The following is a 26,259-nucleotide window of genomic DNA, read 5'->3' as shown; positions in this document are numbered from 1 at the left end:
GTCAGGTTTCTCGTATGTCATTTGGATAAGAATTATCCCCAGGTGCCATTGCTAACACCGAGTGAGAGTCGGCTAGAGAGAAGTTTAGAAGTATACTCTCTCTTTTGTTATTGATTTTATAAATGTTCATTATTTTGTGTGAAACTTTAAAAAAAATTTTTTATTTCATGTTAGTTTAAATTTTTCACAGTTTTGTTATGAGTCATGTAATGTATGGAAAAAATAAACATTGTGAAATGCTGCTTTGGTAGGACTTCTATATAGTCAGATTCATTATCATATAAACTACAAGCAAATTATACAATTGCGCCATCTAGTGTATACTATAGAAATAACCTCCCAATTCTGGAGGTACTTGGATATGTGCTTGAATCTGAATATTCAAGCACATATTGATGATATATTGGGCCAGTCAGCTGGCATTGAGCTATAACAAACAATGTCAACAAGGTTTTGTTTGCAGACTTTTATTGTCCATTAATTTGGGTGAGTAAAACAATTTAAAAAAACCACTATTGTGATGGCACTAAAATGTGCTATCAAATGCATCACAAACAGATGAATTCAGAATACGTTTTGCATTCGTGTGCAGGCAGTTTTCGGGTTCTGTTTTCAGACGTTACAGTCACGTTGTCATAATGGCAGTGAGAATGTACATTTTTTTCCCCATTAATAAAAACGATATCTTCACATCCAATTTATTTCAACATGTTTTTAAAAAACACATCAAGACTCCAAACCAAGTTAAAAAATAACATCATCCAACAGCAACATCTGCAATAAACACTGATCCAAAACATGTTATTTTTTTACAGCTAAATCAGAGCTCAAATACAAATGCAGTTTATTTGACAGTTTAAAGAGACTATAATCAATTGTTAAATCTAATCAAAGTAATAATTTTGCACAAATATACCATCTAGACCTGTGAATACAGGAGAATAGTTGTAGATGAGAGCCCTCTCCTCCTCACTGGCTGAAGAGAACGTGTGATGATTCTTCATGGCTGTGAATAGGAGGATGAGTAGGACAACAGAAGAGATTAGCCAACTGTGTTTAAACGCTAACATTCTCCCACATCTACAGGCCTACTACACTGAATAAAAATGCAACAATTACTGAGTTACAGTTTATATATAAGGAAATCAGTCAATTGAAATAAATTCATTAGGCCCTAATCTATGGATTTCACATGACTGGGAATACAGATATGCATCTGTTGGGTCACAGATACCTTAAAATTGGTTGGTCACAGATAGTGTACCTATTAAAAAAAAATAGTTAGGGGCGTGGATCAGAAAACCAGTCAGTATCTGGTGTGACCACCATTTTCCTCATGCAGTGCGACAACTCCTTCACATAGATTTGATCAGGCTGTTGATTGTGGCCTGTGAAATGTTGTCCCACTTCTCTTCAATGGCCGTGCAAAGTTGCTTTATATTGGCGGGAAATGGAGCACGCTGTCATACACGTTGATCCAGAGCATCCCAAACATGCTCAATGGGTGACGTGTCTGGTGAGTATGCAGGCCATGGAAGAACTGGGACATTTTCAGCTTCCAGGAATTGTGTACAGATCCTTGCGACATGGAGCCGTGCTTTATCATGCTGAAACATGAGGTGATGGCAGCGGATGAATGGCACGACAATGGGCCTCAGGATCTTGTCACCGTATCTCTGTGCATTCAAATTGCCATTGATAAAATACAAAATTGTGTTCGTTGTCCGTAGCTTATGCCTGCCCACACCATAACCCCACTGCCAACATGGGGCACTCTGTTCACAACATTGACATCAGCAAACTGCTCGCCCACAAACGCCATACAAACCGTCTGCCCGGTACAGTTGAAACTGGGATTCATCCATGAAGAGCACACTTCTCCAGCGTGCCAGCGGCCATTGAAGGTGAGCATTTGCCCACTGAAGTTGGTGATGACGCCGAACTGCAATCAGGTCAAGACCCTGGTGAGGATGATTAGACACACAGATGAGCTTTCCTGAGGTGGCGTCGGACAGTTTGTGCAGAAATGATTTGGTTGTGCAAATACCGGATGTGGACGTCCTGGGCTGGCATGGTTACATGTGGTCTGCGGTTGTGAGGCCGGTTGGACATGCTGCCAAATATTCTAAAATTATGTTGGAGGTGGCTTATGGTAGAAAAATACACAACATGTCTCTGGCAACAGCTCTGGTGGATATTCCCGCAGTCAGCATACCAAATTGCCACGCTCCATCAAAACTTGAGACATCTGTGGCATTGTATTGTGTCACAAAACTGCACATTTTAGAGTGGCCTTTTGTCCCCAGCACAAGGTGCACCTGTGCAATGATCATGCGGTTTAAAAATCAGCTTTTTTGACACGCCACACCTGGCAGGTGGATGGATTATCTTGGTAAAAGAAGAAATGCTCATTAACAGGGATGTAAACAAATGTGTGTACAACATATGAGAGAAAAAAGCTTATTGCGTGTGTAGAACATTTCTGGCATCTATATAATAAAAATAAAAATGAAACATGGGACCAATACTTAAAGTTAATATTTGTTTTCAGTGTAACCAACTGCATTACAATAATACGGAGTTGGCTCAACTCAAACCCATGTCGGACCAGACATACGTATACAGGGCATTCAATGTATGTCAGGTATCCCTGTATACAGGGCATTCAATGTATGTCAGGTATCCCTGTATACAGGGCATTCAATGTATGTCAGGTATCCCTGTATACAGGGCATTCGGAAAGTATTCAGACCCCTTCACTTTTTCCACGTTTTGTTACATTTACAGCCTTATTCTAAAATGGATTTTTTTAAATGCCCCCCTCAATCTACACACCCAATAATGACAAAGTGAAAACTGGTTTAGAAATGTTTGCAAATGTATAAATAAAAAAATAAATAATAATTGAAATAAGTATTCTGATATTTTGCTATGAGACTCGAAAATGAGCTCAGGTGCATCCTGTTTCCATTGATCATCCTTGAGATGTTTCTACAACTTGATCAGAGTCCACCTGTGGTAAATTAAATTGATTGGACATAATTTGGAAAGGCACACACACCTGTCTATATAAATTTCCCACAGTTGACAGTGCATGTCAGAGTAAAAACCAAGCCATGAGGTCGAAGGAATTGTCCGTAGAGCTCTGAGAGAGGATTGTGTCGAGGCACAGATCTGGGGAAGGATACCAAAAAAAAAAAAAGTCTGCAGCATTGAAGGTCCCCAAGAACACAGTGGTCTCCATCATTCTTAAATGGAAGAAGTTTGGAATCACCAAGACTCTTCCTAGAGCTGGCTGCCCGGTCAAACTGAGCAATCGGTGGAGAAAGGCCTTGGTCAGGGAGGTGACCAAGAACCTGATGGTCACTCTGACAGAGCTCCAGAGTTCCTCTGTGGAGATAGGAGAACCTTCCAGAAGGACAACCATCTCTGCAGCACTCCACCAATCAGGCCATTATGGTAGAGTGGTCAGACAGAAGCCACTCCTCAGTAAAAGGCACATGACAGCCAGCGTGGAGTTTGCCAAAAGGCACCTAAAGGACTCAGACCATAAGAAACAAGATTCTCTGGTCTGATGAAACCAAGATTGAACTCTTTGGCCTGAATACCAAGTGTCACGTCTGGGGGAAACATGGCACATTCCCTACGGTGAAGCATGGTGGTGGCATCATCATGTTGTGGGGATGTTTTTCAGCAGCAGGGACTGGGAGACTAGTCAGGATCGAGGGAAAGATGAACAGAGCGGGAGACGGGAAAGATGAACTGAGAAAAGTACAGAGGGATCCTTGAGGAAAACCTGTTCCAGACCGCTCAGGACTGGGGTGAAGGTTCACCTTCGAACAGGACAACAACACAGCCAAGACAACGTAGGAGTCTCTGAATGTCCTTGAGTGGCCCAGCCAGAGCCCGGACTTGAACATCTCTGGAGAGACCTGAAAATAGCAGAGCTTGAGAGGATCTGCAGAGAAGAATGGCTACAAGCAGGTGTGCCAAGCTTATAGCGTCATACCCAAGAAGACTTGAGGCTGTAATCGCTGCCTAAGGTGCTTCAAATCAAATTGTATTTATCACATACACATGGTTAGCAGATGTTAATGCGAGTGTAGCGAAATGCTTGTGCTTCTAGTTCCGACAATGCAGTAATAACCAACGAGTAATCTAACCTAACAATTTCACAACGACTACCTTATACACACACAAGTGTAAAGGGATAAAGAATATGTACATAAAGATATGAATGAGTGATGGTACAGAATGGCATAGGCAAGATGCAGTAGATGATAGAGTACAGTATATACATATGAGATGAGTAATGTAGGGTCTGTAAACATTATATTAAGTGGCATTGTTTAAAGTGGCTAGTGATACATTTTTACATCAATTTTTCAATTTTTAAAGTGGCTGGAGTTGAGTCAGTATATTGACAGCAGCCATTCAATGTTAGTGTTAAACGTCCACCAGTCTGATGGCCTTGAGATAGAAGCTGTTTTTCAGTCTCTTGGTCCCTGGTTTGATGCACCTGTACTGACCTCGCCTTCTGGATGATAGCGGGGTAAACAGGAAGTGGCTCGGGTGGTTGTTGTCCTTGATGATCTTTATGGCCTTCCTGTGACATCGGGTGGTGTAGGTGTCCTGGAGGGCAGGTAGTTTGCCCCCGGTGATGCGTTGTGCAGACCTCACTACCCTCTGGAGAGCCTTACGGTTGTGGCCGGTGCAGTTGCTGTACCAGGCGGTGATACAGCCCGACAGGATGCTCTCGATTGTGCATCTGTAGACGTTTGAGTGCTTTTGGTGACAAGACAAATTTCTTCAGCCTCCGGAGGTTGAAGAGGCACTGCTGTGCCTTCTTCACGATGCTGTATGTGTGGGTGGACCAATCCAGTTTGTCCGTGATGTGAACGTCGAGGAACTTAAAACTTACTACCCTTTCCACTACTGTTCCATTCGGGGGGTGTTCTCTCTGCTGTTTCCTGAAGTCCACAATCATCTCTGTTTTGTTGACGTTGAGTGGGAGGTTATTTTCCTGACGCCACACTCTGAGGGCCCTCACCTCCTCCCTCTAGGCCGTCTCATCGTTGTTGGTAACCAAGCCTACCACTGTAGTGTCATCTGCAAACTTGATGATTGAGTTGGAGTCTTACATGGCCACGCAGTCGTGGGTGAACAGGGAGTACAGGAGAGGGCTCAGAACGCACCCTTGAGGGGCTCCAGTGTTGAGGATCAGCGGGGTGGAGAGGTTACCTACCCTCACCACCTGGGGTCGGTCCGTCAGGAAGTCCAGTACTCAATTGCACAGGGCGGGGTCGAGACCCAGGGTCTCGAGCTTGATGATGAGTTTGGAGGGTACTATGCTGTTAAATGCTGATCTGTAGTCAATGAACAGCATTCTCACATAGGTATTCCTCTTGTCCAGATGGGTTAGGGCAGTGTGGTTGCGATTGCGTCGTCTGTGGACCTATTTGGGCGGTAAGCAAATTGGAGTGGGTCTAGGGTGTCAGGTAGGGTGGACGTGATATGGCCCTTGACTAGTCTCTCAAAGCACTTCATGATGACGGAAGTGAGTGCTACGGGGCGGTAGTCGTTTAGCTCAGTTACCTTAGCTTTCTTGGGAACAGGAACAATGGTGGCCCTCTTGAAGCATGTGGGAAGAGCAGACTGGGATAAGGATTGATCGAATATGTCCATAAACACACCAGCCAGCTGGTCTGCGCATGCTCTGAGGACGCGGCTGGGCCTGCAGCCTTGCGAGGGTGAACACGTTTAAATGTTTTACTCATGTCGGCTGCAGTGAAGGAGAGTCCACAGGTTTTGGTTGCGGGCCGTGTCATTGGTACTCTATTGTCCTCAAAGCGGGCAAAGAAGTTGTTTAGTCTGTCTGGAAGCAAGACATCCTGGTCCACGACGGGGCTGGTTTTCTTTTTGTAATCTGTGATTGACTGTAGACCCGCCCGCATACCTTGTGTCTGAGCCGTTGAATTGAGATTCTACTTTGTCTCTATACTGACGCTTAGCTTGTTTGATTGCCTTGCGGAGGGAATAGGTACACTGTATTTGGTCATGTTTCCGGTCACCTTGCCCTGGTTAAAAGCAGTGGTTTGCGCTTTCAGTCTCGCGACGACATCACCGATGCATTTGCTAATGAACTCGCTCACCGAGTCAGCATATTCGTCAATGTTGTTGTTCGCAGTGCGGAACATATCCCAGTCCACGTGATCGAAGCAATCTTGAAGCGTGGAATCAGATCATTCGGACCAGTGTTGAACAGACCTCAGTGTGGGAGCTTCCTGTTTTAGTCTCGATCTATAGGCAGGGAGCAACAAAATGGAGTCGTGGTCAGCTTTTCCAAAAGGAGGGCGGGGGAGGGCTTTATATGTGTCGCGGAAGTTAGAATAACAATGATCCAGGGTTTTGCCAGCCCTGGTAGCACAATCGATATGCTGATAGAATTTAGGGAGTCTTGTTTTCAGATTAGCCTTGTTAAAATCCCCAGCTACATTGAATGCAGCCTCAGAATGTGGTTTCCATTTTACATAAAGTTTACATAAAATAAAATTCCTTCAGGGCCATTGATGGGTCTGCTTTGGGGGGAATACATGCGGCTGTGATTATAATCGAAGAGAATTCTCTTGGTAGATAATGCGGTCGACATTTGATTGGGAGGAATTTACACCACATCTCCTTAATCATAAGGCATACTATTCTTACCAGAAAGATGCCTGTTTCTGTCAGCGCGATGCGTGAAGAAACCAGCTGGCTGCACCAACTCCGATAGAGTCCCTCGAGTGAGCCATGTTTCCGTGAAGCAAAGAACGTTAGTCTCTTATGTCTCTCTGGAATGCTACCCTTTCTTGGATTTCATCAATCTTAGAGACTAGACATTGGCGAGTAGTATGCTAGGGAGCGGTGTGCCCGTCGCCGGAGCCTGACCAGAAGACCGCTTCGTCTGCCCATTTTACGGCGTCGTTGTATTGTATCGCCGGCTGGGATCCGATCCATTGTCCTGGGTGGTGGTCCAAACAGAGGATCCTCTTCAGGAAAGTCGTATTCCTGGTCGTAATGATGGTGAGTTGACGTTGCTCTTATATTCAGTAGTTCTTTCCGACTGTATGTAATGAATGAATTAAATTAATTTATCAAATAAGGCTAACGTAACAAAACGTGGGGAAAGGGCTCTTAATACATTGAGAAAGCACCGGATAATGAAAGGCTAGTGTAATGTAGGGTTAACAAATCATGTTGTTTATCTGACACAATGTATGACTGTAGGATGACCTGTCATCTACAGGTTAATGGTCCAATAACTACAGTCCCTCACCAGGCCAGCGTTGTACAGTCCCTCACCAGGCCAGCATCATACAGTCCAGTAACTAATCTACAGTCCCTCACCAGGCCAGCGTTGTACAGTCCCTCACCAGGCCAGCGTTGTACAGTCCCTCACCAGGCCAGTGTCGTGCAGTCCAATAACTAATCTACAGTCCCTCACCAGGCCAGTGTCGTGCAGTCCAATAACTAATCTACAGTCCCTCACCAGGCCAGTGTCGTGCAGTCCAATAACTAATCTACAGTCCCTCACCAGGCCAGCGTTGTACAGTCCCTCACCAGGCCAGTGTCGTGCAGTCCAATAACTAATCTACAGTCCCTCACCAGGCCAGTGTCGTGCAGTCCAATAACTAATCTACAGTCCCTCACCAGGCCAGTGTCGTGCAGTCCCTCACCAGGCCAGCATTGTGCAGTCCAGTAACTAATCTACAGTCCCTCACCAGGCCAGCGTCGTTCTTAACCGATTTGCCTGCTTAAAGAAAAGTGGACTAAAATAACTCACCCTCGGAGACAAAGAAGTGTGCTGTGTAGAAGGATGCTCTGACGGAGGCAGCAGAGTGGACCATGCCTGGTTTATCTACCCACTCAAAGGGACTCTTCTCAGGGTGCCACTGGACAGCATAGAATGGATAGTGGTATGCTAGAACAGGAAAACAGACAGAACATATATACTAGAACAACTCTAGTATCCAGGTACAGTGTGGGCCATTAGACAGCAGAAAACAGATCACTAGTATCCTGGTACAGGGTGGGCCATTAGACAGTAGAAAACAGATCATTAGTCTCCAGGTACAGTGTGGGCCATTAGACAGCAGATACCAGACCACTCTAGTATCCTGGTACAGTGTGGGCCATTAGACAGCAGAAAACAGACCACTCTAGTATCCAGGTACAGTGTGGGCCATTAGACAGCAGATACCAGACCACTCTAGTATCCGGGTACAGTGTGGGCCATTAGACAGCAGAAAACAGATCACTCTAGTATCCAGGTACAGTGTGGGCCATTAGACAGCAGATACCAGACCACTCTAGTATCCTGGTACAGTGTGGGCCATTAGACAGCAGAAAACAGACAACTCTAGTATACTGGTACAGTGTGGGCCATTAGACAGCAGAAAACAGACCACTCTAGCATCCAGGTACAGTGTGGGCCATTAGACAGCAGAAAACAGATCACTCTAGTATCCGTGTACAGTGTGGGCCATTAGACAGCAGAAAACAGACCACTCTAGCATCCAGGTACAGTGTGGGCCATTAGACAGCAGAAAACAGATCACTCTAGTATCCTGGTACAGTGTGGGCCATTAGACAGCAGAAAACAGACTACTCTAGTATCCTGGTACAGTGTGGGCCATTAGACAGCAGAAAACAGACCACTCTAGTATCCAGGTACAGTGTGACTGATTAGCACCTGGAGTCTTGTGGACATGAATGATTGATAAAACACACTGAAGTAAATGCATTTTAAAAACATGAGTTGAATGTGTGAATCAACATACCCAGCTTGTGAAGGATTGCACACACACATCTACAGGGATCCCATGGTTACATAATGTTTACCTACAGTAAACAGTCTGTTCAAATACAGTAAAACGCTTGTCCAAGACCAGCTTAACAGATATCAGCTGAAAAGTGATAAGTTCTACCAGTAACGCTGACAACATTTGACTGCCAAATGAACCTTGTGACTAAAGTCACTCTAGCCATGCTCAGACACCGTACAGTACCTTCCATGGTAGAAACGAACTCTCTCCTGCCGTCTGTGTTGGTGGTCAGAATCTTGTAGAAACGTTTCAGTTTGACATTCCGGCTGTAGTTCTGGTGACATGAATCATTACATTGAGTTATTTTGGAATGTTCCGGAATTTAAAAAAAAATAAAAATAAAAAGGTTACATTGTTGCTGAGAAATACATACATATTAATTTTGCTCTAGTCTAGGAAACAGGAAACTGAAATGTCTACAAAGGAATAGGACAATATATATTCAAATCAAACTGTCACATGCGCCGAATACAACAAGTGTAGACTTTACCTTGAAATACTTACAAGCCCTTAACCAACAGTGCAGTTCAAGAAGAACATAATTACCAAGTAGACTAAAACAAAAAGTAACACAATAACGAGGCTATATACAGAGGGTAACGGTACCGAGTCAGTGTGCAGGGGTACAGGCTAGTGGAGGTCATCTGTACATGTAGGTAGGGGCGAAGTGACTGACACACAGGCTAGTGGAGGTCATCTGTACATGTAGGTAGGGGCGAAGTGACTGACACACAGGCTAGTGGAGGTCATCTGTACATGTAGGTAGGGGCGAAGTGACTGACACACAGGCTAGTGGAGGTCATCTGTACATGTAGGTAGGGGCGAAGTGACTGACACACAGGCTAGTGGAGGTCATCTGTACATGTAGGTGGGGGCGAAGTGACTGACACACAGGCTAGTGGAGGTCATCTGTACATGTAGGTAGGGGCGAAGTGACTGACACACAGGCTAGTGGAGGTCATCTGTACATGTAGGTAGGGGCGAAGTGACTGACACACAGGCTAGTGGAGGTCATCTGTACATGTAGGTAGGGGCGAAGTGACTGACACACAGGCTAGTGGAGGTCATCTGTACATGTAGGTGGGGGCGAAGTGACTGACACACAGGCTAGTGGAGGTCATCTGTACATGTAGGTAGGGGCGAAGTGACTGACACACAGGCTAGTGGAGGTCATCTGTACATGTAGGTAGGGGCGAAGTGACTGACACACAGGCTAGTGGAGGTCATCTGTACATGTAGGTAGGGGCGAAGTGACTGACACACAGGCTAGTGGAGGTCATCTGTACATGTAGGTAGGGGCGAAGTGACTGACACACAGGCTAGTGGAGGTCATCTGTACATGTAGGTGGGGGCGAAGTGACTGACACACAGGCTAGTGGAGGTCATCTGTACATGTAGGTGGGGGCGAAGTGACTGACACACAGGCTAGTGGAGGTCATCTGTACATGTAGGTGGGGGCGAAGTGACTGACACACAGGCTAGTGGAGGTCATCTGTACATGTAGGTAGGGGCGAAGTGACTGACACAGGCTAGTGGAGGTCATCTGTACATGTAGGTAGGGGCGAAGTGACTGACACACAGGCTAGTGGAGGTCATCTGTACATGTAGGTAGGGGCGAAGTGACTGACACACAGGCTAGTGGAGGTCATCTGTACATGTAGGTGGGGGCGAAGTGACTGACACAGGCTAGTGGAGGTCATCAGTACATGTAGGTAGGGGCGAAGTGACTGACACACAGGCTAGTGGAGGTCATCTGTACATGTAGGTGGGGGCGAAGTGACTGACACCCAGGCTAGTGGAGGTCATCTGTACATGTAGGTAGGGGCGAAGTGACTGACACACAGGCTAGTGGAGGTCATCTGTACATGTAGGTAGGGGCGAAGTGACTGACACACAGGCTAGTGGAGGTCATCTGTACATGTAGGTGGGGGCGAAGTGACTGACACACAGGCTAGTGGAGGTCATCTGTACATGTAGGTGGGGGCGAAGTGACTGACACACAGGCTAGTGGAGGTCATCTGTACATGTAGGTGGGGGCGAAGTGACTGACACACAGGCTAGTGGAGGTCATCTGTACATGTAGGTAGGGGCGAAGTGACTGACACAGGCTAGTGGAGGTCATCTGTACATGTAGGTAGGGGCGAAGTGACTGACACACAGGCTAGTGGAGGTCATCTGTACATGTAGGTAGGGGCGAAGTGACTGACACACAGGCTAGTGGAGGTCATCTGTACATGTAGGTGGGGGCGAAGTGACTGACACAGGCTAGTGGAGGTCATCAGTACATGTAGGTAGGGGCGAAGTGACTGACACACAGGCTAGTGGAGGTCATCTGTACATGTAGGTGGGGGCGAAGTGACTGACACCCAGGCTAGTGGAGGTCATCTGTACATGGTAACTCTGACGCACAGACATTCAAACAAGTCTTCAGATATTCTCGGAACGAGAAGGTGGTATTACACTTTCAGCTCAGTGTTTTGACAAGATGAATAATTCACATCCAGAATAATGCTTGTAGAAAAGACGAGGAAGAAAGCACTGATAAGGACACAGTAGTAGGGCTCTGTAGATCGCTGTTCTTCGGTAAAAAAAAAGGGGTTCATTGGTCAACAAAAAAACGAGGATGACCAAGGCACTCTTCATGTAATACAAATGCCTTTATTTGTATGGCATGTTCAATGTAACAAACTCCTTCAAACTGATGAGTTGTTTGGGCAGCATGGCCTTCACCCTGACGAATACCATGCTGTCCGAAACACAGCGGTCTTTATATCCATAAATTAAATTTAAACAAATATTTTTTTAAAAAGAGGCATTTTAATTCTATAGAATATTGTTTGTTAAAACACTATGGTCACTTCTGTACTCTTTCCTTCCCTAAGAACAAGTCTATCAGTCCTAAAAACAAGTCAGCCAGCAGTCAGACAGTAGCAGAGACATATTCATGTGTGTTTATTGACGTGATCAGACAGTACCTGTAGCGACAGACTCCAGCTGTGGAAGTTGGAGGTGATGTTGTCCTCGGACAGAGACTGTAGCAGGCTACCGGGGAAGGTCTTGAACAGACGGCTGGTCTGTGAAGCTGTGGTAAACAAAGGTAAATCAAATATTAAAGGCTTGAATCCTTAGTTGCTACATACATTTTTGGACTTGTAAATTAATTATATATACCCGTTGATTCTTAAAGAATATATAACATAAAATGCCTGTCGTACCCAATCAGAACCCCAAAATATACACCTTTTTTTGGTTCTAACGTTTGTAAAACAATGTGAATGTAAACAATGTATAGCCTCAACACATGATAAATCTATAATATATCATGGATGGTAAAGTCCTTGCATCCATAGTCTATGAATTTGAAAGTGGTTACATTTCTCCAGGTCCACATCCTTCACTGTTTTGGCCTCTGGGGTTATTATTTCAACTGCAGATTCTACTTTTAAAAAAGGTAAAAAATGGATTGTCAAGATCAATGGTTTCTTTTGGTCCAGGGAATGTTTTTTTCCTCCCCATTTAGTCAAGCAATGGAAAACGTCATGTTTTTCTTTCTATTTGCTGCCCAAATGAACGCAGCCCTCTACTCCTATGGAGGGGAAACTTGGTCTGTGCAGTGTACAAGGCACAATATCAATATTCATAGACAAACATAGGCCTTCACTCCTAAAGTCTGCAGAAACATGGTGCTGTCTCTGACCTGGGGTGAATGTGAGAGGCAGGGCCACAGCCTTGGTGTCTGTTAGAGTCAGGAGGTTCTTGTTGCTGGTCAGTATGGTCATCTGCTGAAGACCTTGGCACGTACCCCAAATAGGGAAGTACTCGGACGCATCGTTGGCCTGCATGGAGAGAGAAACGACAACGACGACAAGAGGACCACGAATCAACCGGACGTTCTGCCCAACAGGTGTTGCTCAACAGGTGGAAGCCATATAGTGGACACTCCACCACTACACTGTTTATAGAAAGGTCAGGGGTAAGGGGAGCAGTCTTAAACTGCGGGTAGCAAACAGAATACTCAACATTTAAGACTGTTATATAGTTACTGAAAACAATTTCAAAAACAGCCATCATCAATCAGGGATAAAAACCAAATTTGATTTTGATGGGTACGGAACTGATACATTTATTATATTATGTACCTTGATGGCCAGATCGTAGAAGATCTTTGACAATCGACTGAACTGGGACGTCTCCAGATCTACATCCCCTCCTGGTAGCAGCAACCTAAAACAACCAATCAATCAACCAATCAGAATCAAATTCAAATCATAATTATTCATATTTTTTTTATATATATTTTTTAGAACCTTCAGGCAAGTCAGTTAAGAACAAATTCTTATTTTCAATGACGGCCTAGGAACAGTGGGTTAACTGCCTGTTCAGGGGCAGAACGACAGCCTAGGAACAGTGGGTTAACTGCCTGTTCAGGGGCAGAACAACAGCCTAGGAACAGTGGGTTAACTGCCTGTTCAGGGGCAGAACAACAGCCTAGGAACAGTGGGTTAACTGCCTGTTCAGGGGCAGAACGACAGCCTAGGAACAGTGGGTTAACTGCCTGTTCAGGGGCAGAACGACAGCCTAGGAACAGTGGGTTAACTGCCTGTTCAGGGGCAGAACGACAGCCTAGGAACAGTGGGTTAACTGCCTGTTCAGGGGGCAGAACGACAGCCTAGGAACAGTGGGTTAACTGCCTGTTCAGGGGCAGAACAACAGCCTAGGAACAGTGGGTTAACTGCCTGTTCAGGGGCAGAACGACAGCCTAGGAACAGTGGGTTAACTGCCTGTTCAGGGGCAGAACAACAGCCTAGGAACAGTGGGTTAACTGCCTGTTCAGGGGCAGAACAACAGCCTAGGAACAGTGGGTTAACTGCCTGTTCAGGGGCAGAACGACAGCCTAGGAACAGTGGGTTAACTGCCTGTTCAGGGGCAGAACAACAGCCTAGGAACAGTGGGTTAACTGCCTGTTCAGGGGCAGAACGACAGCCTAGGAACAGTGGGTTAACTGCCTGTTCAGGGGCAGAACGACAGCCTAGGAACAGTGGGTTAACTGCCTGTTCAGGGGCAGAATGACAGCCTAGGAACAGTGGGTTAACTGCCTTGTTCAGGGGCAGAACGACAGCCTAGGAACAGTGGGTTAACTGCCTGTTCAGGGGCAGAACGACAGCCTAGGAACAGTGGGTTAACTGCCTGTTCAGGGGCAGAACGACAGCCTAGGAACAGTGGGTTAACTGCCTGTTCAGGGGCAGAACGACAGCCTAGGAACAGTGGGTTAACTGCCTGTTCAGGGGCAGAACGACAGCCTAGGAACAGTGGGTTAACTGCCTGTTCAGGGGCAGAACGACAGCCTAGGAACAGTGGGTTAACTGCCTGTTCAGGGGCAGAACGACAGCCTGGGAACAGTGGGTTAACTGCCTGTTCAGGGGCAGAACGACAGCCTAGGAACAGTGGGTTAACTGCCTGTTCAGGGGCAGAACGACAGCCTAGGAACAGTGGGTTAACTGCCTGTTCAGGGGCAGAACGACAGCCTAGGAACAGTGGGTTAACTGCCTGTTCAGGGGCAGAACGACAGCCTAGGAACAGTGGGTTAACTGCCTGTTCAGGGGCAGAACGACAGCCTAGGAACAGTGGGTTAACTGCCTGTTCAGGGGCAGAACGACAGCCTAGGAACAGTGGGTTAACTGCCTTGTTCAGGGGCAGAACGACAGCCTAGGAACAGTGGGTTAACTGCCTGTTCAGGGGCAGAACGACAGCCTAGGAACAGTGGGTTAACTGCCTGTTCAGGGGCAGAACGACAGCCTAGGAACAGTGGGTTAACTGCCTGTTCAGGGGCAGAACGACAGCCTAGGAACAGTGGGTTAACTGCCTGTTCAGGGGCAGAACGACAGCCTAGGAACAGTGGGTTAACTGCCTGTTCAGGGGCAGAACAACAGCCTAGGAACAGTGGGTTAACTGCCTGTTCAGGGGCAGAACGACAGCCTAGGAACAGTGGGTTAACTGCCTGTTCAGGGGCAGAACGACAGCCTAGGAACAGTGGGTTAACTGCCTGTTCAGGGGCAGAACGACAGCCTAGGAACAGTGGGTTAACTGCCTTGTTCAGGGGCAGAACGACAGCCTAGGAACAGTGGGTTAACTGCCTGTTCAGGGGCAGAACGACAGCCTAGGAACAGTGGGTTAACTGCCTGTTCAGGGGCAGAACGACAGCCTAGGAACAGTGGGTTAACTGCCTGTTCAGGGGCAGAACGACAGCCTAGGAACAGTGGGTTAACTGCCTGTTCAGGGGGCAGAACGACAGCCTAGGAACAGTGGGTTAACTGCCTGTTCAGGGGGCAGAACGACAGCCTAGGAACAGTGGGTTAACTGCCTGTTCAGGGGCAGAACAACAGCCTAGGAACAGTGGGTTAACTGCCTGTTCAGGGGCAGAACGACAGCCTAGGAACAGTGGGTTAACTGCCTGTTCAGGGACAGAACGACAGATTTGTGCCTTGTCAGCTCGGGGGGTTTGAACTTGCAACCTTCCGGTTACTAGTCCAACGCTCCACCCTGCCGCCCCAAATTGCCTATAGTCCCTGGCATTTTAATTATTCGAATGAAGGCATCTCTTTACAGTAAACATAATAAGTGAGGAATAGTTTCACTCACCCGTTTATGGAGTGAAATATCTTCTCATATTCTTCATCTGTTTGGTGTATTCTTATGGGAACAACTCTGGCTCCGGCACTCTCCAGGTACTTCACATAGGAAGCAGCGATGTAGGAGGATCCCTGAGCATGAGGGTCTCCTACGATGTTCTCCTGGGCCAGAACACCTGAAATAAAAATACACTTTACATTAAAAAAACTACAACAAAGACTATCATAATGTCTAGGTGGGTGTAGTTGTACATCAAGTTGCCTCACGCTACAGAAACAGGAGACTCCTGGACAGTTCTGGCTTGGACAAGGCCCAATTCCTTTGAATAACAACAAAAACAGCAACAAACCCTCCACTTGGTTTGCTTTAAAGCTGATAGATAGGGTTAAAGGTTACTGTGAAGACAGGTGTGGTTAATATATACAGCCATCATCATCACCATCTCACAGATTCATTGTTCTTCTTATCTCGCTCTCTCAACAACGTCTATGGGAGATTTCAACAGACTATTTAGCTACTTAGCCTATTTACACCTGAGGCATTTCTAAATAACCTGCTTTTTAGAAGACGAAATATTAAGCAGCCGGTCTATTAACACTGCAATGGCTACATGAGGATTAACGTTGATCAGTGAAAAATATCAAATATATGTTTTAACTTATCAAATCTATACAATCAAGATGACATTCTGAAGTGAGTTTCTCTTGTTTCACTTCCTAGAAAATTGACAATTTCATGTTGGAAATTGGTAGGCTCCAATAATGGTCCCAGAACATTCTAGAATAACACATTACCAGCAGCATATAAGGAACATTCCAGATACACTCATACATACAAATTCACCCTATAGATTGATTCGGAAGGGCTTACCGATGATGGGTCTGTAATTTAGATGGTCACTACAAACCACCAGCAGAGGCACACCGCAAAGGCAAGCGGCCAACACCGCAAGAACCGCAAACGGAGGACTCATTCCCCTCGGGTAGCTTACATAAAATAAAAATGCTAAAATTGGCAGACACTAGTTCTCCTGCTTAAATGATCAGCAGCGCGGTATGTGATGATGGTACCAGTGAGAACGAGGAGGCTGTAGTCTACTGCAGTTATGTGACGCGTAATCCCTGGACTCTACAGTGAAGCCTATCGATTATCTCACGCGTGGCGGGGGACGCGTGAAAAAAAAGCGTATATCGGTTTCAGTCACGTGTGCAATTATGAAAACTCACCGAATGACATGAGTGAGACGTGGACATGCGACATATTTCAACCAGGCTATAACGCAAAAGGCAACATTATGCTATTTCAGTGGCGTGTATTCATGGATGAAAACATTGATCAAGAAAAAAAAAAAAAAAAAAAATATTTCCAAGAGGATGAATGTATCACACTAGAGAAAACCCCGAACGAGCAAAACAGCGCCCCCTCTGTCTCTGTATGTGTAGCCCATCTATCTGACTGCAGTCTTGTCAAAAAGAGGATGATATTGTTGCCGCCCATAGCATTGAATGCAAGCGAAGCCACATAGCATTTGGGCCTCCCTTGATGAAAAAAAACAAAACAATAACAGCCAATCAGCGTTGAGCTAAACTGAGCAAGCTGAACTGTAAATGATCCTGGTCCACCCCCTAAAAAATGAAAAGGGAAGCCAGTTTGGATTTGGCTTCAATCTAATCACATCACATGAAACCAAACGTCATTGCCAGAAGAACATTTGAATTGTTGCATCTCAAACTTGTGGTTTTACTTAATTATCCGTACTGGCCTATGATTATATTGGTGAATCGGATCCAACCATAAATTCATACATTGTGCCCCTGGCCGAAGAGGATGGAACATCACAATTATCACAACACATAGGTTTTTTCCCCCCCCTGGCTTGGCTTCCCAAGTGATTTTACCCATGCACCACTACTGTTATTACATCGGCATTCATGAATTCAACATGATTGACATTTGTAGGTGTCACACTTATGGTGGGAAAATTACAAACTCTGTTATACACATACGCAGGTATGAGCCATTATACCTTTCCAATGTCTGTTTCTGTCATGTATGAAGAAGCTAGTGGGTTTTTTCACTCTTGTCTTTGTGTAATTTAGTCACTCGACCAAAGACAAAGAGCCGTCTGAGAGTGACCACAGTCTGTGGTCCATCCTGTCATTTTCAAATCTTTCAAGGGCACAGCTTTGTGGAGATATGAAGATCAGAGGCTAGTTTGAGCAGCAGCAGCTAGATAGTAACAAAACTGTTGATATCACTCGTTTTGTATGCTATGTTGATATCACTTGTTTTGTATGCTATGTTGATATCACTTGTTTTGAATGCTATGTTGATATCACTTGTTTTGAATGCTATGTTGATATCACTTGTTTTGAATGCTATGTTGATATCACTTGTTTTGAATGCTATGTTGATATCACTTGTTTTGAATGCTATGTTGATATCACTTGTTTTGTATGCTATGTTTGCGGCAGGTAGCCTAGTGGTTAGAGCCAGTAACTGAAAGGTTGTTGGATAAAATCCCCGAGCTGACAATGTAAAAATCTGTCATTCTGCCCCTGAACAAGGCACTGTTTCCCGATAGGCTGTCATTGTAAATAAGAATTTGTTCTTAACTGACTTGCCTAGTTAAATAAAGGTTACATGTACCCACCATTACCTCACACACCTGCTAAACTGCCTTGTAGACAAACGAGGTTGTACCTACCTATAAAAGCTGAGACCCAACTCTTGTTCGTTGAGCCTTAACTCTGCACCATGGAGGGATTTTTAATTGCTCCAGATTTGCAAATTTGATTATATAATTGTTGTTCGAAGAATCTACAGTCTCTCTTTCTTTCTGGTTAGAATTTCCATGACAATCTGCAACTGCATCTCGTGTGTCCTCCTGCTTCTGTGAACAAATTGAACATACCGTTTCCCGCAAGGAATCCTGGGAAATGAGTTATTGCGAGAATGGAGAGCTCTTTTATTATATCTCAGTGATGGAGAGGCCAGAGATAGCCAGACTAGTAAATTGGGCCGAGGAACAGTAGAGGTGCATGTGTAAAATCACTGGGGACGCCAGGAAACAAAATTGCTATATTACAACCTATGTGTTGTGATAATTGTGTTGTTTGCTCTATAACCTGTTAGTTCATATGCCTTGCCACCGTGATATATACAGTGCATTTAGAAACATTTCAGATCTCTTGACTTTTTCCACATTTTGTTACATTACATCCTTGTTCTAAAATTGATACAATAGTTTTTTTCCACCTCATCAATCTACACACAATACCCCATAATGACATCACAATACCCCATAATGACATCGCAATACCCCATAATGACATAGCAAAAACAGGTTTTTAGAAATGTTAGCAAATTTATTACAAATTTAAAAAATGGAAATATCAAATTTTCATAAGTATTCAGACCCTTTACTTGTTGAAGCACCTTGTGCAGTGATTACAGCCTTGTGACTTCTTGGGTATGATGCTACAAGCTTGGCACACCTGTATTTGGGGAGTTTCTCCCATTCTTCCTGCAGATCCTCTCAAGCTCTGTCAGGTTGAATGGAAAGCGTCGCTGCACAGGTATTTTCTCTGGTCTCTCCAGAGATGTTCAATCGGGTTCAAGTCCGGGCTGTGGCAGGGCCACTGAAGGACATTGAGAGACATGTCCCGAAGCCACTCCTGAGTTGTCTTGAGTTGTCTGTGTGTTTATGGTCATTGTCCTGTTGGAAGGTAATCCTTTGACCCAGTCTGAGGTCCTGAGTGCTCTGGAGCAGGTTTTCATCAAGGAACTCTCTGTACTTTTCTCTGTTAATCTTTCCCTCAATCCTGACTAGTCTCCCAGTCCCTACTGCTGAAAAACACCCCCACAGCATGATGCTGCCATGGACATGCTTCACCGTAAGGATGGTGCCAGGTTTCCTCCAGATGTGATGCTTCGGCATTCAGGCGAACAAGTTCAATCTTGGTTTCATCAGACCAGAGAATCTTGTTTCTCATGGTCTGAGAATCTTTAGGTGCTTTTTGGCAAACTCCAAGTGGGCTGTCATGTGCCTTTTTACTGAGGAGTGGCTTCCACCTGGCCACTCTACCATAAAGGCCTGATTGGTGGAGTGCTGCAGAGATGGTTGTCCTTCTGGAAGGTTCTCCTATCTCCAGAGGAACTCTGGAGCTCTGTCAGAGTGACCATCAGGTTCTTGGTCACCTCCCCGACCAAGGCCCTTCTCCCCCGATTGCTCAGTTTGGCCGGGCTGCCAGCTCTAGGAGGAGTCTTGATGGTTCCAAACCTCATCCATTTAAGAATGATGGAGGCCACTGTGTTCTTGGGGACTTTCAATGCTGCAGAATTTGTTTGTTACCCTTCCCCAGATCTGTGCCTAGACACAATCGACACAGACCTCATGGCTTGGTTTTTGCTCTGACATTCTGTTTTTAACTTTTCATAAATGTACAAAAATTTGTAAAACAGACTTTTTTTGGTATTGTCATTGGGAGGTATGCGTGTAGATTGATAAGGGAAAAAATAAATTGAATCAATTTTACAATAAGGCTGTAACATAACAAAATGTGGAAAAGGTTAAAGGGTCTGAATACTTTCAGAATGTACTGTAGGCCTGAGGCTGAGACAATAAGAAGACACAGTGGCAGAATAAATTCAATCACACCTTTGTTCATTACAAAACCGGAGAGCAACATCTGTCCCGTGGAGTCCAAATCAAATCAAATCAAATGTATTTATATAGCCCTTCGTACATCAGCTGATATCTCAAAGTGCTGTACAGAAACCCAGCCTAAAACCCCAAACAGCAAGCAATGCAGGTGTAGAAGCACGGTGGCTAGGAAAAACTCCCTAGAAAGGCCAAAACCTAGGAAGAAACCTAGAGAGGAACCAGGCTATGTGGGGTGGCCAGTCCTCTTCTGGCTGTGCCGGGTGGAGATTATAACAGAACATGGCCAAGATGTTCAAATGTTCATAAATGACCAGCATGGTTGAATAATAATAAGGCAGAACAGTTGAAACTGGAGCAGCAGCATGGCCAGGTGGACTGGGGACAGCAAGGAGTCATCATGTCAGGTAGTCCTGGGGCATGGTCCTAGGGCTCAGGTCCTTCGAGAGAGAGAAAGAAAGAGAGAATTAGAGAGAGCACATGTGGGGTGGCCAGTCCTCTTCTGGCTGTGCCGGGTGGAGATTATAACAGAACATGGCCAAGATGTTCAAATGTTCATAAATGACCAGCATGGTCGAATAATAATAAGGCAGAACAGTTGAAACTGGAGCAGCAACATGGCCAGGTGGACTGGGGACAGCAAGGAGTCATCATGTCAGGTAGTCCTGGGGCATGTTCCTAGGGCTCAGGTCCTCCGAGAGAGAGAAAGAAAGAGAGAAGGAGAGAATTAGAGAACGCACACTTAGATTCACACAGGACACCGACTAGGACAGGAGAAGTACTCCAGATATAACAAACTGACCCTAGCCCCCCGACACATAAACTACTGCAGCATAAATACTGGAGGCTGAGACAGGAGGGGTCAGGAGACACTGTGGCCCCATCCGAGGACACCCCCGGACAGGGCCAACAGGAAGGATATAACCCCACCCACTTTGCCAAAGCACAGCCCCCACACCACTAGAGGGATATCTTCAACCACCAACTTACCATCCTGAGACAAGGCTGAGTATAGCCCACAAAGATCTCCGCCATGGCGCAACCCAAGGGGGGGGGGCGCCAACCCAGACAGGATGACCACATCAGTGAATCAACCCACTCAGGTGACGAACTCCTTCCAGGGACGGATTGAGAGAGCCCCAGTAAGCCAGTGACTCAGCCCCTGTAATAGGGTTAGAGGCAGCGAATCACCGTGGAAAGAGGGGAACCGGCCAGGCAGAGACAGCAAGGGCGGTTCGTTGCTCCAGAGCCTTTCCGTTCACCTTCCCACTCCTGGGCCAGACTACACTCAATCATATGACCCACTGAAGAGATGAGTCTTCAGTAAAGACTTAAAGGTTGAGACCGAGTTTGCGTCACTGTCATGGGTAGGCAGACCGTTCCATAAAAATGGAGCTCTATAGGAGAAAGCCCTGCCTCCAGCTGTTTGCTTAGAAATTCTAGGGACAATTAGGAGGCCTGCGTCTTGTGACCGTAGCGTACGTGTAGGTATGTACAGCAGGACCAAATCAGAGAGATAGGTAGGAGCAAGCCCATGTAATGCTTTGTAGGTTAAACGTGTTACGGCTCGAACAGACAAACCGACATGTTCTTCAAAAGAGAGATCAGGGTCCAGAGTAACGCCGAGGTCCTTCACAGTTTTATTTGAGACGACTGTACAACCATTAAGATTAATTGTCAGATTCAACAGAAGATCTCTTTGTTTCTTGGGACCTAGAACAAGCATCTCTGTTTTGTCTAATTTAAAAGTAGAAAGTTTGCAGCCATCCACTTCCTTCTGTCTGAAACACATGCTTCTAGCAAGGGCAATTTTGGGGCTTCACCATGTTTCATTGAAATGTACAGCTGTGTGTCATCCGCATAGCAGTGAAAGTTAACAGTATGTTTTCGAATAACATCCCCAAGAGGTTAAATATATAGTGAAAACGATAGTGGTCCTAAAACGGAACCTTGAGGAACACCGAAATTTACAGTTGATTTGTCAGAGGACAAACCATTCACAGAGACAAACTGATATCTTTCCGACAGATAAGATCTAAACCAGGCCAGAACTTGTCCATGTAGACCAATTTGGGTTTCCAATGTCTCCAAAAGAATGTGGTGATCGATGGTATCAAAAGCAGCACTAAGGTCTAGGAGCACGAGGACAGATGCAGAGCCTCGGTCCGATGCCATTAAAATGTAATTTACCACCTTCACAAGTGCAGTCTCAGTGCTATGATGGGGTCTAAAACCAGACTGAAGCATTTCGTATACATTGTTTGTCTTCAGGAAGGCAGTGAGTTGCTGCGCAACAGCCTTTCTACAATTTTTGAGAGGAATGGAAGATTCGATACAGGCCGATAGTTTTTTATATTTTCTGGGTCAAGGTCTGGCTTTTTCAAGAGAGGCTTTATTACTGCCACTTTTAGTGAGTTTGGTACACATCCGGTGGATAGAGAGACGTTTATTATGTTCAACATAGGAGGGCCAAGCACAGGAAGCAGCTCCTTCAGTAGTTTAGTTGGAATAGGGTCCAGTATGCAGCTTGAAGGTTTAGAGGCCATGATTATTTTCATCATTGTGTCAAGAGATATAGTACTAAAACACTTGAGCGTCTCTCTTGATCCTAGGTCCTGGCAGAGTTGTGCAGACTCAGGACAACTGAGCTTTGAAGGAATACGCAGATTTAAAGAGTCCGTAATTTGCTTTCTAATAATCATAATATTTTCCTCAAAGAAGTTCATGAATTTATCACTGCTAAAGTGAAAGTCATCCTCTCTTGGGGAATGCTGCTTTTAGTTAGCTTTGCGACAGTATCAAAAAGGAATTTCGGATTGTTCTTATTTTCCTCAATTAAGTTAGAAAAATAGGATGATCGAGCAGCAGTAAGGGCTCTTCGGTACTGCACGGTACTGTCTTTCCAAGCTAGTCGGAAGACTTCCAGTTTGGTGTGGCGCCATTTCCGTTCCAATTTTCTGGAAGCTTGCTTCAGAGCTCGGGTATTTTCTGTGTACCAGGGAGCTAGTTTCTTATGAGAAATGTTTTTAGTTTTTAGGGGTGCAACTGCATCTAGGGTATTGCGCAAGGTTAAATTGAGTTCCTCAGTTAGGTGGTTAACTGATTTTTGTCCTCTGGCGTCCTTGGGTAGACAGAGGGAATCTGGAAGGACATCAAGGAATCTTTGTGTTGTCTGTGAATTTATAGCACAACTTTTGATGTTCCTTGGTTGGGGTCTGAGCAGATTATTTGTTGCAATTGCAAACGTAATAAAATGGTGGTCCGATAGTCCAGGATTATGAGGAAAAACATTAAGATCCACAACATTTATTCCATGGGACAAAACTAGGTCCAGAGTATGACTGTGACAGTGAGTGGGTCCAGAGACATGTTGAACAAAACTACAAGGTCCAATAGGAATTCAGGGAACTCAATGAGGAACGCAGTATATGGCCCAGGAGGCCTATAAACAGTAGCTATAAAAAGTGAGTCCACAAAGCATTATGCATGTAAGAAACATGTTACATGTGTTATTTTTTTTATTTAACGAGGCAAGTCAGTTAAGAACAAATTCTTATTTACATTGACGGCCTACCAAAAGGCAAAAGGCCTCCTGCGGGGACGGGGGCTGGGATTAAAAAAATAAATATATATACTGTATATATATAAATATAGGACAAAACACACATCACGAAAAGAGAGACAACACTACACTACATAAAGATAGACCTTAGACAACAACATAGCAAGGCAGCAACACATGACAACACAGCATGGTAGCAACACAACATGGTAGCAGCACAACATGGTAGTGGCACAACATGGTAGCAGCACAAAACATGGTACAAACATGATTGCACAGACAACAGCACAAAGGGCAAGAGGTAAAGACAACAATACATCACGCAAAGCAGCCACAACTGTCAGTAAGAGTGTCCATGATTGAGACTTTGAATGAAGAGATGGTGATAAAACCGCCCAGTTTGAGTGTTTGTTGCAGCTCGTTCCAGTCGCTAATTGCAGCGAATTGAAAAGACGAGCGACCCAGGGATGTCTGTGCTTTGGGGACCTTTAACAGAATGTGACTGGTAGAACGGGTGTTGTATGTGTAGGATGAGGGCTGCAGTAGATATCTCAGATAAGGGGGAGTGAGGTCTAAGAGGGTTTTATAAATAAGCATCAACCAGTGGGTCTTACGACGGGTATACAGCAGATTTCTTGTATAAAATGCCAGTGGATGGTCTCTGAACAGCAGGAAGGGCGTCAAGGCCTCTGGATCTGGGTGGGGTAGCCTGGGTGGGGTAGCCTGGGTGGGGTAGCCTGGGTGGGGTAGTCTGGGTGGGGTAGCCTGGGTGGGGTAGCCTGGGTGGGGTAGTCTGGGTGGGGTAGCCTGGGTGGGGTAGTCTGGGTGGGGTTGCCTGGGTGGGGTAGTCTGGGTGGGGTAGCCTAGGTGGGGTAGTCTGGGTGGGGTAGCCTGCCATTTGTTGGACTCAAAGGCTTCGACACCTCTCGCTTCACACGTCAGTGCTAATTGAAGTTGTGTCTCTATGCCCTAGTAACCTTGGTAGCCTCAGCATTCAGTCAAATATATCATTGTAATATACTTTTCTTCTTGGCTTTGAAAGTAAAAAAAAAAGCTTCAGAGTAAGCATTACTCACTCAGTTCCAGGTTGGATGGTGACCTATAGCATTGTCAATCAAGTTAATGTTGCTGACATTTTCAGACTACTAAAGACCTGATTTAGAACACCAGAGAGTTACCGCAAGTCGCAAAGAAAACAGAAGCTGCCTCCACATTTCCAGCACCATTTCAACATCATCAAATCATCTATGGTTAGTCTAATACAGTGAGAACTAAAATATTTAAAAAACAATTTAGTAAATTAACTTAAGCAAAATATCATGTGGCTTTCCATGGTATTGATTTCATGTTTGTGTGTGTGTTGTTATGTCTGTGACATCATTAAATGTGAAGACTGTTATTTTATCAAATCGATTCTCTATGTGTAATTATTATTACGTGATTAAACTAATCATGTAAACTTGAATTTAACTAGAAAGTCGGGGCACCACGGGAAAATGTTTATAGAGTCTCTATTTCCCGAATCGATTCTTCAGATATTTTCATATCTTATCAATTAGTCTTCTATTAACGTATCGTTATTCCCTCATCAGTTCTCATTACTGAGCTTCGCAAACCCTTGGATATCTGCACGAAGCCTCCAAAATGAATCAGTGATATACAAATTGGCTTAATTATTTATTTACTAACTAACTAATCAAATCACAGAAATACATAAAGAAACAATATAGTTATTGGTTACTAACACAATGCATTGATGAGTCCCTAGTGGGATAAACCGGTATGACGGCTTGGTAGACAATGGAAAGGGGTGGGGACAGATAAAATGCGGGAAAGACTAAATGGATTCACAACACACAGTTGATAATTATATTAATTGAAATGCTAATCCTTTGCACATGAACGGCCGCTCATTTGAAAATAATTGTATATGTATTTATTGTATATATGTATGTATTTGTATATATGTATATATTTACGCCCGTGTGCCGTTGTTGTCTTCTCTGTTGAAATTGACGGTCCCTCTGCTGGAGAGTCAGTTGATCAAAGAGACTCTGGTTGACTTCCCCAGAAGGCACAATATCTTTCGTAATTGTCGCTTTCTCAGTGGCTCTGGATAGTGTCTGCTCTAATGGATACATTAGGCATACAGATGGTTGTTGCATAGAAGAGATGCTTCCGTAGTTGTCGGTATTCTCGTACTAGACTTACGTCATTTCCAGCTGCAGACTAGTAATTCTACGTCTAGGATTTGCTCTTATTCTGTGGTGATTGATTGTCTCAGAGTTGAACAATTTCCAGCCGTGTAGCCAACACTACACACTGTCTGGTCTCCATGGCCTGTAGAGTTGCAATTCTTAACCATTTCAACATGTAGCGACAGCTCCATATTTTCTGATCAAATGTAAATTTCATCAGGAGTGGGTTTTATATACTTCTGAGAAAAGGGGCGGTCCATGTCTATGCTCACGTGGGCGTGGCCAGTGACTTGGTTACCTTTATATGAAAACCCCATATTTTCTAATTTAGAAGGTTAACAT

At 44.9% G+C, this 26,259-nt stretch overlaps 1 protein-coding gene across 1 annotated transcript; it reads right to left on the bottom strand.

Annotated features, from left to right (window-relative positions):
* Positions 1-451: 451 nt before the first annotated feature.
* On the bottom strand, positions 452-16,849 carry zgc:171566. The gene is made up of 8 exons (XM_020495525.2): positions 16,365-16,849; positions 15,504-15,669; positions 13,004-13,088; positions 12,562-12,700; positions 11,840-11,946; positions 9,048-9,138; positions 7,823-7,960; positions 452-1,006 (listed from the first exon to the last, which is right to left on the bottom strand). The coding sequence occupies exons 1-8, from the start codon at positions 16,465-16,467 to the stop codon at positions 885-887; spliced, it is 951 nt and encodes a 316-aa protein (XP_020351114.1). The 5' UTR covers positions 16,468-16,849; the 3' UTR covers positions 452-884.
* Positions 16,850-26,259: the final 9,410 nt, after the last annotated feature.

Source organism: Oncorhynchus kisutch, linkage group LG1 (assembly GCF_002021735.2).
Source record: "Oncorhynchus kisutch isolate 150728-3 linkage group LG1, Okis_V2, whole genome shotgun sequence".
NCBI classification, from domain to species: domain Eukaryota; kingdom Metazoa; phylum Chordata; class Actinopteri; order Salmoniformes; family Salmonidae; genus Oncorhynchus; species Oncorhynchus kisutch.
The sequence above is the reverse complement of the archived record's forward strand: the minus strand, read 5'-3'. Positions and strand labels throughout refer to the sequence as shown.

What these genes read in the sequence shown, in the direction of transcription:
- zgc:171566 (XM_020495525.2), bottom strand. Translation starts at nt 16,467, where the DNA reads ATGAGTCCTCCGTTTGCGGTTCTTGCGGTGTTGGCCGCTTGCCTTTGC. An exon ending in GTTCGTTTCTACCATGGAAG is followed by an intron (nt 7,961 to 9,047) that starts GTACTGTACGGT and finishes TTCCTGTTCTAG; the next exon opens with CATACCACTATCCATTCTAT. An exon ending in ACACTTCTTTGTCTCCGAGG is followed by an intron (nt 1,007 to 7,822) that starts GTGAGTTATTTT and finishes TCCTATTCACAG; the next exon opens with CCATGAAGAATCATCACACG.